The sequence below is a fragment of the Penicillium manginii genome (assembly GCF_028828005.1).
Source record: "Penicillium manginii strain IBT 31320 chromosome Unknown utg000004l:1.0-7231830.0:1.0-7236170.0, whole genome shotgun sequence".
NCBI lineage: Eukaryota > Fungi > Ascomycota > Eurotiomycetes > Eurotiales > Aspergillaceae > Penicillium > Penicillium manginii.
The window spans coordinates 200,761-212,733 of NW_026643105.1; the positions used below are offsets into that span (position 1 = coordinate 200,761).

General features: G+C 50.0%; 5 protein-coding genes across 5 annotated transcripts; all 5 read left to right on the forward strand.

Moving 5' to 3' along the window:
* Positions 1-245: 245 nt before the first annotated feature.
* On the forward strand, positions 246-1,784 carry N7533_003772 (uncharacterized protein; the record flags this gene model as incomplete). The annotated part of the gene is made up of 3 exons (XM_057100422.1): positions 246-393; positions 458-881; positions 950-1,784. The coding sequence occupies 3 exons, from the start codon at positions 246-248 to the stop codon at positions 1,782-1,784; spliced, it is 1,407 nt and encodes a 468-aa protein (XP_056960052.1).
* A 1,969-nt stretch (positions 1,785-3,753) lies between these two features.
* On the forward strand, positions 3,754-5,467 carry N7533_003773 (C6 zinc finger domain protein; the record flags this gene model as incomplete). Its single annotated transcript, XM_057100423.1, has 4 exons — positions 3,754-3,856; positions 3,966-4,180; positions 4,215-4,481; positions 4,571-5,467. 4 exons carry the CDS (start codon positions 3,754-3,756, stop codon positions 5,465-5,467), a joined length of 1,482 nt encoding a protein of 493 aa, XP_056960053.1.
* Positions 5,468-5,703: 236 nt separating this feature from the next.
* Positions 5,704-7,032, forward strand: N7533_003774 (uncharacterized protein; the record flags this gene model as incomplete). Its single annotated transcript, XM_057100424.1, has 3 exons — positions 5,704-5,775; positions 5,835-6,689; positions 6,766-7,032. 3 exons carry the CDS (start codon positions 5,704-5,706, stop codon positions 7,030-7,032), a joined length of 1,194 nt encoding a protein of 397 aa, XP_056960054.1.
* A 581-nt stretch (positions 7,033-7,613) lies between these two features.
* N7533_003775 (HNH endonuclease family protein) lies at positions 7,614-8,437 on the forward strand (the record flags this gene model as incomplete). The annotated part of the gene is made up of 4 exons (XM_057100425.1): positions 7,614-7,816; positions 7,873-8,047; positions 8,125-8,263; positions 8,325-8,437. The coding sequence occupies 4 exons, from the start codon at positions 7,614-7,616 to the stop codon at positions 8,435-8,437; spliced, it is 630 nt and encodes a 209-aa protein (XP_056960055.1).
* Positions 8,438-9,218: 781 nt separating this feature from the next.
* On the forward strand, positions 9,219-11,050 carry N7533_003776 (Major facilitator superfamily domain general substrate transporter; the record flags this gene model as incomplete). Its single annotated transcript, XM_057100426.1, has 7 exons — positions 9,219-9,387; positions 9,451-9,481; positions 9,544-9,904; positions 9,965-10,066; positions 10,131-10,260; positions 10,322-10,434; positions 10,490-11,050. 7 exons carry the CDS (start codon positions 9,219-9,221, stop codon positions 11,048-11,050), a joined length of 1,467 nt encoding a protein of 488 aa, XP_056960056.1.
* Between the last annotated feature and the right edge of the window lie 923 nt (positions 11,051-11,973).

Sequence of the window (11,973 nt, forward strand, 5' to 3'; positions counted from 1 at the left end):
CTAGTCATTTTCAAGTAATTTATTATACTTGAAACCTCAATTTACCGTTGTGGCTATCTAGTCGCTCCACGCCGTTGCACGACCCGATTTCAAGGTTGCGTTACGAGGAGTATCTGACTTCCATCCCTTTCTTTGAAGCTGATTGTTTCATCGACGAAGAGGATTCACAGATGCATCATACTAATACACAAGATGAGGTGGCCCTTGAGGGGAGGCTCTCCGTTCAAAAAGAGATCGACCGTGAAATGACGGACGAGACCTGCGCTGGTGAGGCCCTGGACGTGGTGCTTGACCCGCAAAAAGAGCAAAAGCTCTTAGTCAAGTTGGATATGGCCTTTGTGCCCATCATCATGCTTACTTACCTATCCTGCTTTTTGGATCGTTCGAATATTGGTACGACCTACACTCAATATTTTCTTGTCCATGAATCCAGAGCACAAAACTGATCGAATGACAGGAAATGTCAAGGTGGCCCACATGCCGGAGGATATCAACGCTTCGGATAGCGAATTTTCTATCGCAGTCTCGATCTTTTACGTTACATATGTAATTTTCGAAGCTCCCTGGGCTGTCTTGATGAAAAAGTTGACCCCGCGGAATATTCTCACCGGTCTCTGTATCGTATGGTCTTTGACAACAATTTTCACGGGCTTCATTGAATCAGTGGGCTCGCTTTATGCGACTCGTCTGATTCTGGGTGCCTGCGAGGCAGGGTTATTCCCATGCCTCAATCTATACCTGACAATGGTATACCGACGTGAAGAGCAAGCCAAACGTGTATCCTATCTGATGAGCTGTGCGGCTATATCAGGTGCTGTTGGCGGCCTTCTTGCTTATGGACTGTTGCATATGGACGGAATTGGAGGGAAAGCAGGATGGAGGTAAGTTTAGAGATTAACTGAAGACTGGGAAACGAAAAAGAAGATCTTGAAGCTAACAGTGACTGAAGATGGGTTTACATTATTGAAGGCCTCTTCAGTGCGGCATGTGCGATTCTGATCTGGTTCGGTCTGCCGAACAACCCAGCAGAGGCTTATTTCCTCAACGAAGAGGAGCGATGGATGATGCGTGTGCGGAATGAACAGCGCCGCAAATACATGGGGAGTGATAAGTTCAGTTGGGAGGAGATGCGAATTGCTCTGCGTGATCCCAAACTCCTTTTTTCCGGAGTCATTCAATTCTGTCAAGATATCCTATTGTACGGCTTCAGCACTTTCCTACCCACAATTTTGCAGGGTATGGGGTACGATTCACTCATGAGCAACGTGTTGACTGTGCCGGTGTATATCTGGTCCGCACTCATCTTTATTGCGATTGCGTTTTGTTCCGACCGGTATTCCAAGTTTGCTTCTTATATCTTCACGACAAATATCTTCGGCATTGTCGGGTATATCCTACTACTCACAGTCGAGAATACGGCAGTACAATACTTCGCAACCTTCTTGATCGGCATCACAACCTACACCGCAGTCGGTCTGAATGTTGCTTGGTTGAACGTCAACATCGCACCGCAATATCGAAGAGCACTGGAGATCGGACTTCAGCAGACAATTGGAAACTGTGCCGGAATTGTGGCAGGCCAGGTATATCGACAGGCCCCATATGTGCTTGGGAACGGTTTCTCGTTAGGCTCGCTGGCCGTGGCGCAGATCACCGTGACCGGCTTCGGTTTCTACTTGCGGCGCGAGAATATGATGAAGGAGAAAATTATCAACGGGGAGAAAGAAGATACTCGTCGCGTTCAAACCGGTGACGGTGCTGTGGATTTCAAGTACATTTACTGATCGCTGGTCCTTGAGGATATTTAAGTTGGTGACGCGGCGGTCATGGCAGTCTCACTCGCTCATTCCAACAGCAACGAAAACATTGGAAACTAGGTATACTACTAGTACAAATACATGCTCATTATTTGTCCGCGATTGGAATACGCACGTGGCTGTAGAGAGTGACTTTTTCCAGCCATGGTCCAGCTGGATAATACTTGCAAACTCGAGGCAAATGACGTACACGACCCTAGTATAAAAAAAGACCGCCATAGCCACTCGACGCTTGACTGAAATAAACCCATCCACACTATTTATTGCTATATATCAAGATCCTCCTTTCTGCCCGAACAGAACCAACGCAGCCCGACAGAACTACGAAATGGGTCTTTGCATGTCATTCCCACGTCGCCGACACCCCATGGGCATGGGCATGGGTATGGGCGGATTCGGCCCACCTCCGCGCAGACATCACTATGGAGGTGGAATGGGAATGGGAGGAATGGGAGGCTACAGGCCCCCCTCCACGTCGACACTACGGTGGCGGGATGGGCATGGGTGGCGGGGGGTTTGGACAAGGAGGTTGGGGTGGACCCCCAGGCGGTGGTTATGGTGGTTATGGTGGCGGTAGAGGACCCGGAGGAGGATATGGGGGAGGCAGAGGACGACGATGTTAAACCTTAAGAAGTGAAGGCCGATGATACAGGTCGCAATCCTTGAAGATGAGCCATTGTCATCTTCCGCCAGGGTTTGCACGATCGGGTCTCATTTGTGGGAAGGCTCATTCTTCGAGGGCCGTCACTTGGAATGCGGATGTGTCGGGAGAGTATAAGTTGTTACACGAAATGTCACACAGCTGGTTTGACAGAGTTAGTGACCATGACTGGGACTGAAAGATACCTAGGCATCATGATACCTAAGAGGCTGAGTTCTGGAGGAAGAGAAACAGAGAAAGTTCATACATAGAACACAATTTGGGGGCATTTCTTCAATTTTGGATGTATAAACTTGCCAGTCCTCATCTTCTTTCACTCGCAGTCTGCATCGAAGACTTCAACTCCCTTGTACCATGTCTGGAGGACACTGCCATCCAGCGGCCTAACTGCATTCCAATTCATACCCAGAACTACAAAGTCCGCTTGCAGGTCAGTTCGTAAACTACCTGTCCAATATTGAGCAAAGGCAGCGAAAGCAGCTCCAGATGTGGCTGCGGATACAGCCACCGCAAGTCTCAGCGCGAATTCGGAGTTGACGGATTCTACCATAAATGGTTCGAGTGCTGAACGCCGAGTGGTAGCATTGTAGAGGTTGAGTCTAGGCCGACATGCAGGGTTCGCTCTCCCGAGATGACCATCGATGATACAAAGTCATCCTGAGAGGCGCCCGGGGGAAAGATGCGCCCGTTTATAAACGCGGTAATGGCGATGGGGCTAGAAAGAAAGATAGTAGAGAGGAGGGATAGTATGATTATGATGTTGGTGATCAACATTTGGAAAAGGCCTCGTCAGGCGGGGCGATAAGCCCTCACCACAAGCAAAGCCAACAACCGGGGTCAACTGACACGGCGATAGATACCAATACTGAGACTGGTCAATATTGATTCAAGGCGTAGGAAAGAAAGGAAATAGGAGATAGGAGATACCTGAATCATGAATTGTATGGAGCCGGGCCAAGATGATCAGAGTTTCCCCGAGGCATGGCGAGCACGTAGATGGATTGAATAGTATTTTATGCTGATATTTGGCGGGTCAATTCACAGAAATCAGAAAGAAATCAAGTTATAGATTAAGTGGGTAAGGGTGAGTGTAGAACTAGAAGTAGAAGTAGAAAGAGAAGAGGAGTGGAAGTGGTTGAAGAGAGGAAGTCACCTGCTCTCCACCACATCTTCCTCCAGGGACATCCCAAGTTCTCTCTCTTCCTCCACTCCACTCCACTCCACTACTCCACCTCCATGTATTCCATGTATTCCATGGGTATATAGTAGGCAGACATGCCTGACAATGCCACTCACCAGAAGTTCGCCACCTCCTCCAATCATCGCCGCCCTCGACGCCGGCCAGCCCATTTGCGAACCAAGACGGGCTGTTTGACGTGTTAGTCGCTTACTGCTTGTCGTTTTTTTTTGTTATTTGAAGATCCGCTGCTGACCTTACAATCACAGGTCGCAAGAGAAAAAAGAAATGTGATGAGACTCTCGCCCAGTGCCTCAATTGTGCAAAGCAGAAATTACCCTGCGTCTGGCCATTCTCTACGGGTACAACTGGGCAATCGCAACATCAGGATCAACCTCAACCGATTTCTCCGTCCAGGCAAATCGCTATTTCTCGATGGAGATGGAGCAACTCTTCGTTCCCTTCTTCCGTGCCCCATTTGCCCTGGACCTATTCACCTGCAATCACCCCCGACAGCGGCCCCTTGTTTGATTTCCTCAGGTCAACATTTCTTCCCCAGCTCATCCGCCCCGCCACCGATGGTACGGTGACCCATGGCCTGAATCGAGAAACTATGATACTCGCCCTAGGTCATCCCTTCTGTATGCATGCCCTCCTCGCATGTTGTGGCGCGGAGATGCCCACTAGTGCGGATAGCTTCCGTCAGCTCGCTCGTTTCCACTACACCAGTGCAGTGGCGGGTTTACGCGACATACTCAATGATGCCCATCTGGTACGCCGGTGGGTCGTCGCCATGCTAACTATCATGATGCTGTGTATCTACGAGGTAAGTCGGACCGACTACCTGCACCCCCTGAATGGATCCCCTGCGCGTATTCACGTGTGATTTGATTTTTCTAATTTTCGGTCGCTCAGCGTGCGAAACCGAAAGGTTCACCAGGGGTCGAAGTTCATCTAATAGGAGCAGCGAAGCTAATCGCATTCTATTCTGTTGATTCCAATTCGGGGGCCAATCCCAACCGCGATTACGACAACGATAGCGACGAAGATGGCGACTCACCTTCCAAACAAGAAGGCGCAATGCATCGCCTTGTCCGAGAATCCTTCATCTTTCATGTTGCGACGAGTTTACCCTTTCAGGAGAGCGATGCCCAACCCGCGGAGATCGAGACCGCTTTGTCGTTGGCGGAGCAGGCCATCAGCCAGCATTTTCGCCCCAACACCCTGTCCCATTCCGATTCCCCCGTTCTTGGATTCCCGCCACAGCTCTTCCGATGCATATATAAAGTGTATGGTCTTTACCGCTCCTCGGCCAGTCAGGGAGTTAGCATGGAAACACGCGGGGAGCTCGATCGAGATTTATGGCAGTGGGATCAACGTATCAAGACGTACGCCCGAGGGCTAGTCGAAGAGAACGCATCCACAAAGATGAATCGGGATAGAGATGGTCTCCAAACGACTGCAGCACCTCTTCCGCCGGCAGAAAAGTTGAATGGCCCCTGTCTGGGTCCGATGCTGTATATCCTTGGATCTCGGCTGTTACTCCGACATATGCGAGGGCTGGAGCAGGTCCAATTAACCCCGACGATCGACCAATTACTTCCAGAAGGCATGGATATGGTGCGTCAGCTACAGCCTGATGAGGACTACTACGCCGACTACTACTGCTGGCCCCTTCTCGCAATTGGAATGCATTTGAAATCCGCGCCCGACCGGGAGTTGTTGCTTCGCCAAGTGTGGGCATTCTGGACCGCGACCAACAATGGAACAATGCGGCGACTCGCCGACATGCTGGACTTTTTGTGGCGATGATTCTGGGGAAATCGATCACAAATCAGACTTGAATCGAATCGAATCCGATCATCCTTCATCACCTCATCACCTCATCGGCGTCAACTCCGCTTCTGCGATTTTCGGCAAAAGGTGGATTTGTCAGCCCGCTTTTTCTATAACAATCCGAGCACATCGCCGGGTTTGAGTAGGCCAAGATTCTTCTCCTGTATCCATCGAACATCTTGCACATATTCCGAAAAAAAAAAGACAAGAAAATGGGCTCGACTTTCCGCTCCCCTCGTCTTGTCAAGGCCGAGGGCATCCTTACTTTACCCCCGCCAACAATGGTGGTGCCGCCTTGAAACCAGACGATCCAAATACGCCAACACTGTTTCGTCCATTACAGATTCGTGATGTGACCTTGAAGAATCGCGTTATGGTGGCGCCCATGTGCACCTACTCCACGGAGTCAGACCCGAGCTCCCCTGCGGTCGGTGCGCTAACCGACTTCCACATTGCCCATCTAGGCCATTTCGCTGCCAAGGGCGTGGGCCTGGTCATTATCGAAGCATCCGCAGTCCAGCCCAATGGTCGAATCTCTCCCAATGACTCCGGTCTATGGCAAGAAGGAACGGAATCCGAACAATTCAAGGGCCTTCGTCGGGTAGCTGACTTCATACATAGTCAAGGCGCCAAGGTCGGCATTCAACTCGCCCACGCCGGTCGGAAAGCGAGTACAGTCGCTCCCTGGCTATCTTCCGAGGGAAAGAGGAGTAGCATCAAAGCTGACGAAAGCGTTGGGGGCTGGCCGTCAAACGTGGTCGGGCCGTCCGGGGGTGAAGAGCACATCTGGGCGCCGGGCGATGTGAAGTATTGGCCACCTCGGGAGCTCAGCACCGCTGAAGTCGAGGAGGTCGTGCAAGCTTTTGGCAGAAGTGCCAAGCTAGCCGTTCAATCTGGGGTGGATCTGATCGAGATTCATGCTGCCCACGGCTACCTGCTTCATGAATTCTTGAGCCCAGTCACCAATCGTCGTAGTGACAGATACGGTGGCAGCTTCGAGAACCGAATCCGCATCGTTCAAGAAGTCGCAGCTGCGATTCGAGCTGCTGTCCCAGTCGGTACCCCATTGTTCCTCCGGATCAGCGCAACAGAATGGCTAGAGGAAGAGCCGGTCGCCGCGCAGACTGGCAGCTGGGATATGCCATCCTCGGTCGAACTAGCAAAGCTCCTCCCGGAGCTGGAGGTGGATCTTTTGGACGTCAGTTCAGGCGGGAATCACAAAGACCAGAGGCTTCAACCCCATACGAACTACCAAATTGACCTCGCGGGGGGAGCTGCGCAAGGCGATCCGCGCAGCCGGTCAGACGACCCTCGTGGGAGCCGTCGGTTTTATCACGGAGGCCGACGCCGCCCGACACATTGTGGAGGGCGCGGATGAAGCCCTGGCCACCGAGTCCGTTCTTTCGGGCTATGAGCCTAAAGCGGACGCAGTCTTGATGGCGCGTCAATTTCTCCGCGAACCCGAATGGGTGTATAACGCGGCCAAGCAGCTCAAGGTTCCCATTTCGGTTGCATGGCAGTTCGCTCGCGGCGTGCTTTGAGATTGAGTTTACGAATACGATGTATATATGGAGTAGCTCGTATGGAACGGTTGGGGTACACATAAACAGGACCGCCTAGATATATACATATACGGCACTTCAACTTGAATGAATTGGAAAATGCAGGGACTCTCCTATCTTCTCGCCCCGGGCCGTCGTAACTAAATCTATCCAACCACAACAAAGGAGTCGCGCAGGTGAACGCCATACGGATCTAGGGACTGCCGATCTCTTTTATGGATACGAGTTCATTGGATCGAGGCATATCAACAGAATTGCAGCTGGTCCACTGAAACCACCACACGCCCTCATCGTGCAGCGCCAAGCTCCGAGGCCAAGCCCCGAGGTTACAACGCAATCAAAAACTCCAAATACGAAACAATCGCAGGGGGAGGAGCAGTTGAGGACGTTTAATGGGTTAAAAGGATCTTAAGTTCATCGAGAGCTCAAAGAGAAAGAAAAAAAGAAAAGGCTGGGCACTCTTCATTCTTCATCGGGGCTTGCGACATTCCACTTGCCTCCCAATTCTTTCTTGTTTCATCTCAAACGGTAGTGTACTGTTCAACGATTGAACATCCAATATGGTGATGGCATCCATAACAGTGAAGGCTCTTGTCGCCCTCGCTTTGATCCAGTCGCCTCTGGTTATTGGCATACCAACTGCCCCAGGGATTCCATCGGCGTCGACAGCCAAAACTGAGCTGGGAGACCTGACAGTCGCTGCTCAGGGGTCCCAAGACGGCTACTCCCGAGCCAAATTTCCACACTGGATTTCCCAAGGGAGGTAAGTAGCGAGACTCTGGCATCGAATATTTTAAAAATTCTCACCTCGACCTCCAGTGGCTGCGACACGCGCGATGTTGTGCTGAAGAGAGACGGCACCGGCGTGGTTCAAGATAGTAGCAGCTGCTCTACCAGCAGTGGGAAATGGATCTCGCCATACGACGGAGCCACCTGGACTGCTGCCAGTGATCTGGACATTGATCATGTTGTCCCCTTGTCCAATGCCTGGAAGGTAGGCATCGGTCTTCAAATTCTGGATATTGTTGGGTGGAAATAACTTGCGTCCAAGTGTTAACCAACTTCTGATAGTCCGGAGCCTCTGAATGGACGACTGCTGATAGACAAGCATTTGCAAACGATCTCACTCACCCGCAGCTGCTGGCAGTCACGGACAACGTGAACTCGGCCAAGGGAGACAAGGGCCCTGAAGAGTGGAAGCCTCCACTTGGTATGGAATTCACGTTCAGTCCCAGTTCATGTATATGGAACATGTTCTAACATTCGAATAGCATCTTATTACTGCACGTACGCGGAGATGTGGGTTAAGGTAAAGTCGACGTATAACTTGACGGTGACCTCTGATGAGAAGTCGGCGCTGAGCGAGATGCTCGGTACGTGCTAGACTACTACTAGTAGTATACTACATTTTTCAAGTTACACCTTCTGTATCCAGGGATTCCATTTATAACCTTAAGGTAGTAAATGGAATAGTATATGCTCTGGTGCTAGTAGATACTATATACTAGCTCTAATATTAGATACTAGTTACCACTAATAGTAGTACCTGTACCTGTACCTCAAGGGCTGTTGAGATTCTATGGACTATGGGATCTATGGAAGAGTGAAAGTGTGGAACTGAGAGCTTGTCAGATTGTGCAAAAGCAAAAGACAGCAAACATAGCACATGGTGAGGCTATCTGACCCGATTGGATAACCCTAAACTGTGAACTAAGGTACAAGGGTAGCTACCAAAAGGGTCTATCAGGCTCTATAAGGCCCCAGAGCCAAACGTATTGAGCAGCTATGGTTTGTATAGAGTGAACCAGGGTTACCAGGATTACCAGGGCTAACCAGGGCTAACCTAAAAGGGTTAGCCCTGGGGAATTAGAGTAGAGGAAGGTGCGGAAATGAAGTGAGGAAGGTGGGACCATTCACTATACTACACACTTGACAGTATACTCGGTAGGAGAATGTCCCACGGGGTATTGTGAGTGCCCCGTGTTCGGTCTCTCCGCTCCCATTGGCCAGAGCTATCACGGTTATGTAAGCCATACTCACTATACGGGTATACCTTGAGCTTATAGTATAGCTAAGCAGCAGCATGCAAGTATACTCTATCTACTGTTTACTACGTTGCATCAACATGATCTCTCTTCATCTCTCCCTCTTCCTCTCCCATCACCATGGAAAACTCTCCCAGCGACTCCATCATGAAAATGGATGATTCCAAGAATCATCAACATCAGGAAGATTGGGATCTTGAACAAGCCCCCCAGCGCAAATCCTCCGGTATCTTCAACGTCTTCATCGCCGGTCTCGCCCTTGCCAGTGATGGCTACAATGCCCATTCCAGTATGCCTTATCCCCTTGGCTACCATACCATCTCTTGCTCCAAGCTAATCTTAACGCTCCAAGTTGGCTACATGATGCCTCTCTTCACCAATCTGTGTGTTCTCTCCATTCATTCATTCCTCCAATATCTATATGAAATCCCACTGACTTTCCCAGCTACAAATATGGCATGTCCTCCACCATCAAGGCCCGTCTCACCAACTCCTACTTGATCGGCGAGATCTTCGGCATGATCTTCTTCGGCATCCTGATAGATCGCGTCGGCCGTCGAACCGGTATTCTGGCCACCACTCTCTTCTTGGTTCTGGGCCTGGTCCTGTCCACCGCCTCTCACGGAACCTCCGAGCTGGGAATGTTCTGGATGATGATCGTCGCGAGAGGCATTGCTGGCTTCGGAGCTGGCGGCGAGTATCCCGTCTGTGGAACCAGTGCCACCGAGGCCGCCGATGAGTCCCATGGCCTGCGTCGCCGTCGGGGATTTCTTGTCGCCATCACCACTGATACAGCCTTGGATTTGGTACCTCTACCCATCCTTGCAAGTTTCATCTAGTGGACCTCTCGGCTAACATCAATCCAGGGTGCCATTGTTGCCGGAATCGTCGCTGTCATCGTTCTGGCCGCCTACAATCACCATAACTCGGAGGGCATCTGGCGCATTTGTTTCGGTTTGGGCTTCATCGTATGTCACACCACCCAATCCTTCTTTCAGAAATCTTGTTTCTCGCTAATTCTTATAATTCCAGCTCCCAATCGCGGTTTGCTTCTTCCGAATCCGCATGCTCAACTCCACTCAATATCGGAAACATGCCATTAAGTCTAACTACCCCTACATGCTGGTCCTCCACCGCTACTGGAAGCCCATGCTTGGAACAGGTGAAAAAAATTTATATACTTGGTTGTTGAAGAGTTGCTGACACTTACATTCCTCTCTTAGCCCTCGCTTGGTTCTGCTATGACTTCGTCACCTACCCATTCTCCCTTTTTTCCTCGACCATCGTGCAGCAATTCAACCCCAAGAACACCGCTATCCAGAATGTTGGCTATGGGGTAAGTTGAGAAAGGATTCTCTCCTTGTCGTTGATTTCTTTTTTGCTCATCTTAGTATCTGCAGACCGTCATCAATTGCTTCCAGCTTCCTGGTTGTTTCCTCGGCGGATACTTGATGGATCGCATTGGTCGCAAGCAGACTATGGCCCTGGGATTTTTCCTCTGGGCTATCTGGGGATTCATCATTGGAGGCGCCCTGCATCCCATTCAATCTATCTTCCCACTCTTCGTGGTGATGTACGGTATTTTCCAGGCCCTGGGTGAGATGGGACCCGGAGTTGCAACATTCCTATGTGGCTCGGAATCGTTCCCGACTCCCCTTCGTGGTCACTTTCTGGGATGTGCGGCCGCGGTAGGAAAGGCTGGGGCCTCGATTGGTATTGAAGTGTTCGCGCCCATTCAACACCGCTTCCACACGACGCAGAAAGGTCAACAGGCTGTTTTTCTCATCGGCTCTGCCTTTTGTATCGTCGGTGCCTTGATCACTTGGTTTCTCGTCCCGGATATGTCTCGAGAACTTGAAACCGAGGACGCCCGCTTCAAGGCATATCTGGAGGAGAATGGATACGACATCACTTCGTACGGAGAGGAACAGTTGATCGTCCAGCACAAGTAGCGATGGAATTCTCCTCTTCCGGGGGTATCCCAAACTGGGACCCCGCACCGTACCAAATGGGCGGCGGGAATGGAAAAGGAAAGGGAAAAAAAAGATAATGATGATGGCTATCCGAAGATCAAAAGTTTTCACAGTGCGCTGAAGGTTCGGAGGAAATATCTTTTAATAGCTTAGTGTTATGTTTCGCAGAACCTCGAATTGACGACCTTCTTCTACTTTCAAGTTGACACTTCAAGGATGTGCAATGAAATATCAATTAACGGAGAGACTCCGACATCGACGCACGTAATTCCCAAGCTAAACCATCTCAGGATAGTTCGGACTGAATCTGAAACTTGAATTTCTCGATATCTCGGCCGAGATGCTTATTCTTGTCAGACAAGCTACCCACACCCCAAGCCACCGCACGATCTATCGCGAATAAAATCTAACCAAGTCGTCATTCAAAAATGGAGAGATATTCAGAGCCCTGGAGTTGATTAGAACGAGCTAAGGCTTAGACTCTGCAATGACAACTTGAATTTATTATCGCTGCCCACTTTCACGATGGGCCATATAAAGGGAGTATTGCGTGCTCCTTGGTATTGTCACCTATCAGATACTTTCAACTTCAATTTGGTGGTTCAACTTGACTGATTCTTAATTATCTCGAACAAATCTGAGGTGGTTTCTTTTCGATTTACCCCGGTATCAATGAAATCTTGATCGGAAAATAAACAATGTCCCGATGCAAGTTGAAGAGTTATTGGACTGATATGGATTTGATAGGCCAGGCCAAAAAGCCAAGACATCGCGATAACAACTAACCCTGACGTGCTTTTGCTTCCAAGTGCTCGGTTCACGCAAAATAAAAAATCTCTTATATAGTCGAGACCTTGCCACCTTTGAATTGAATTGAAAAGATACACTATAGATCAATCTAT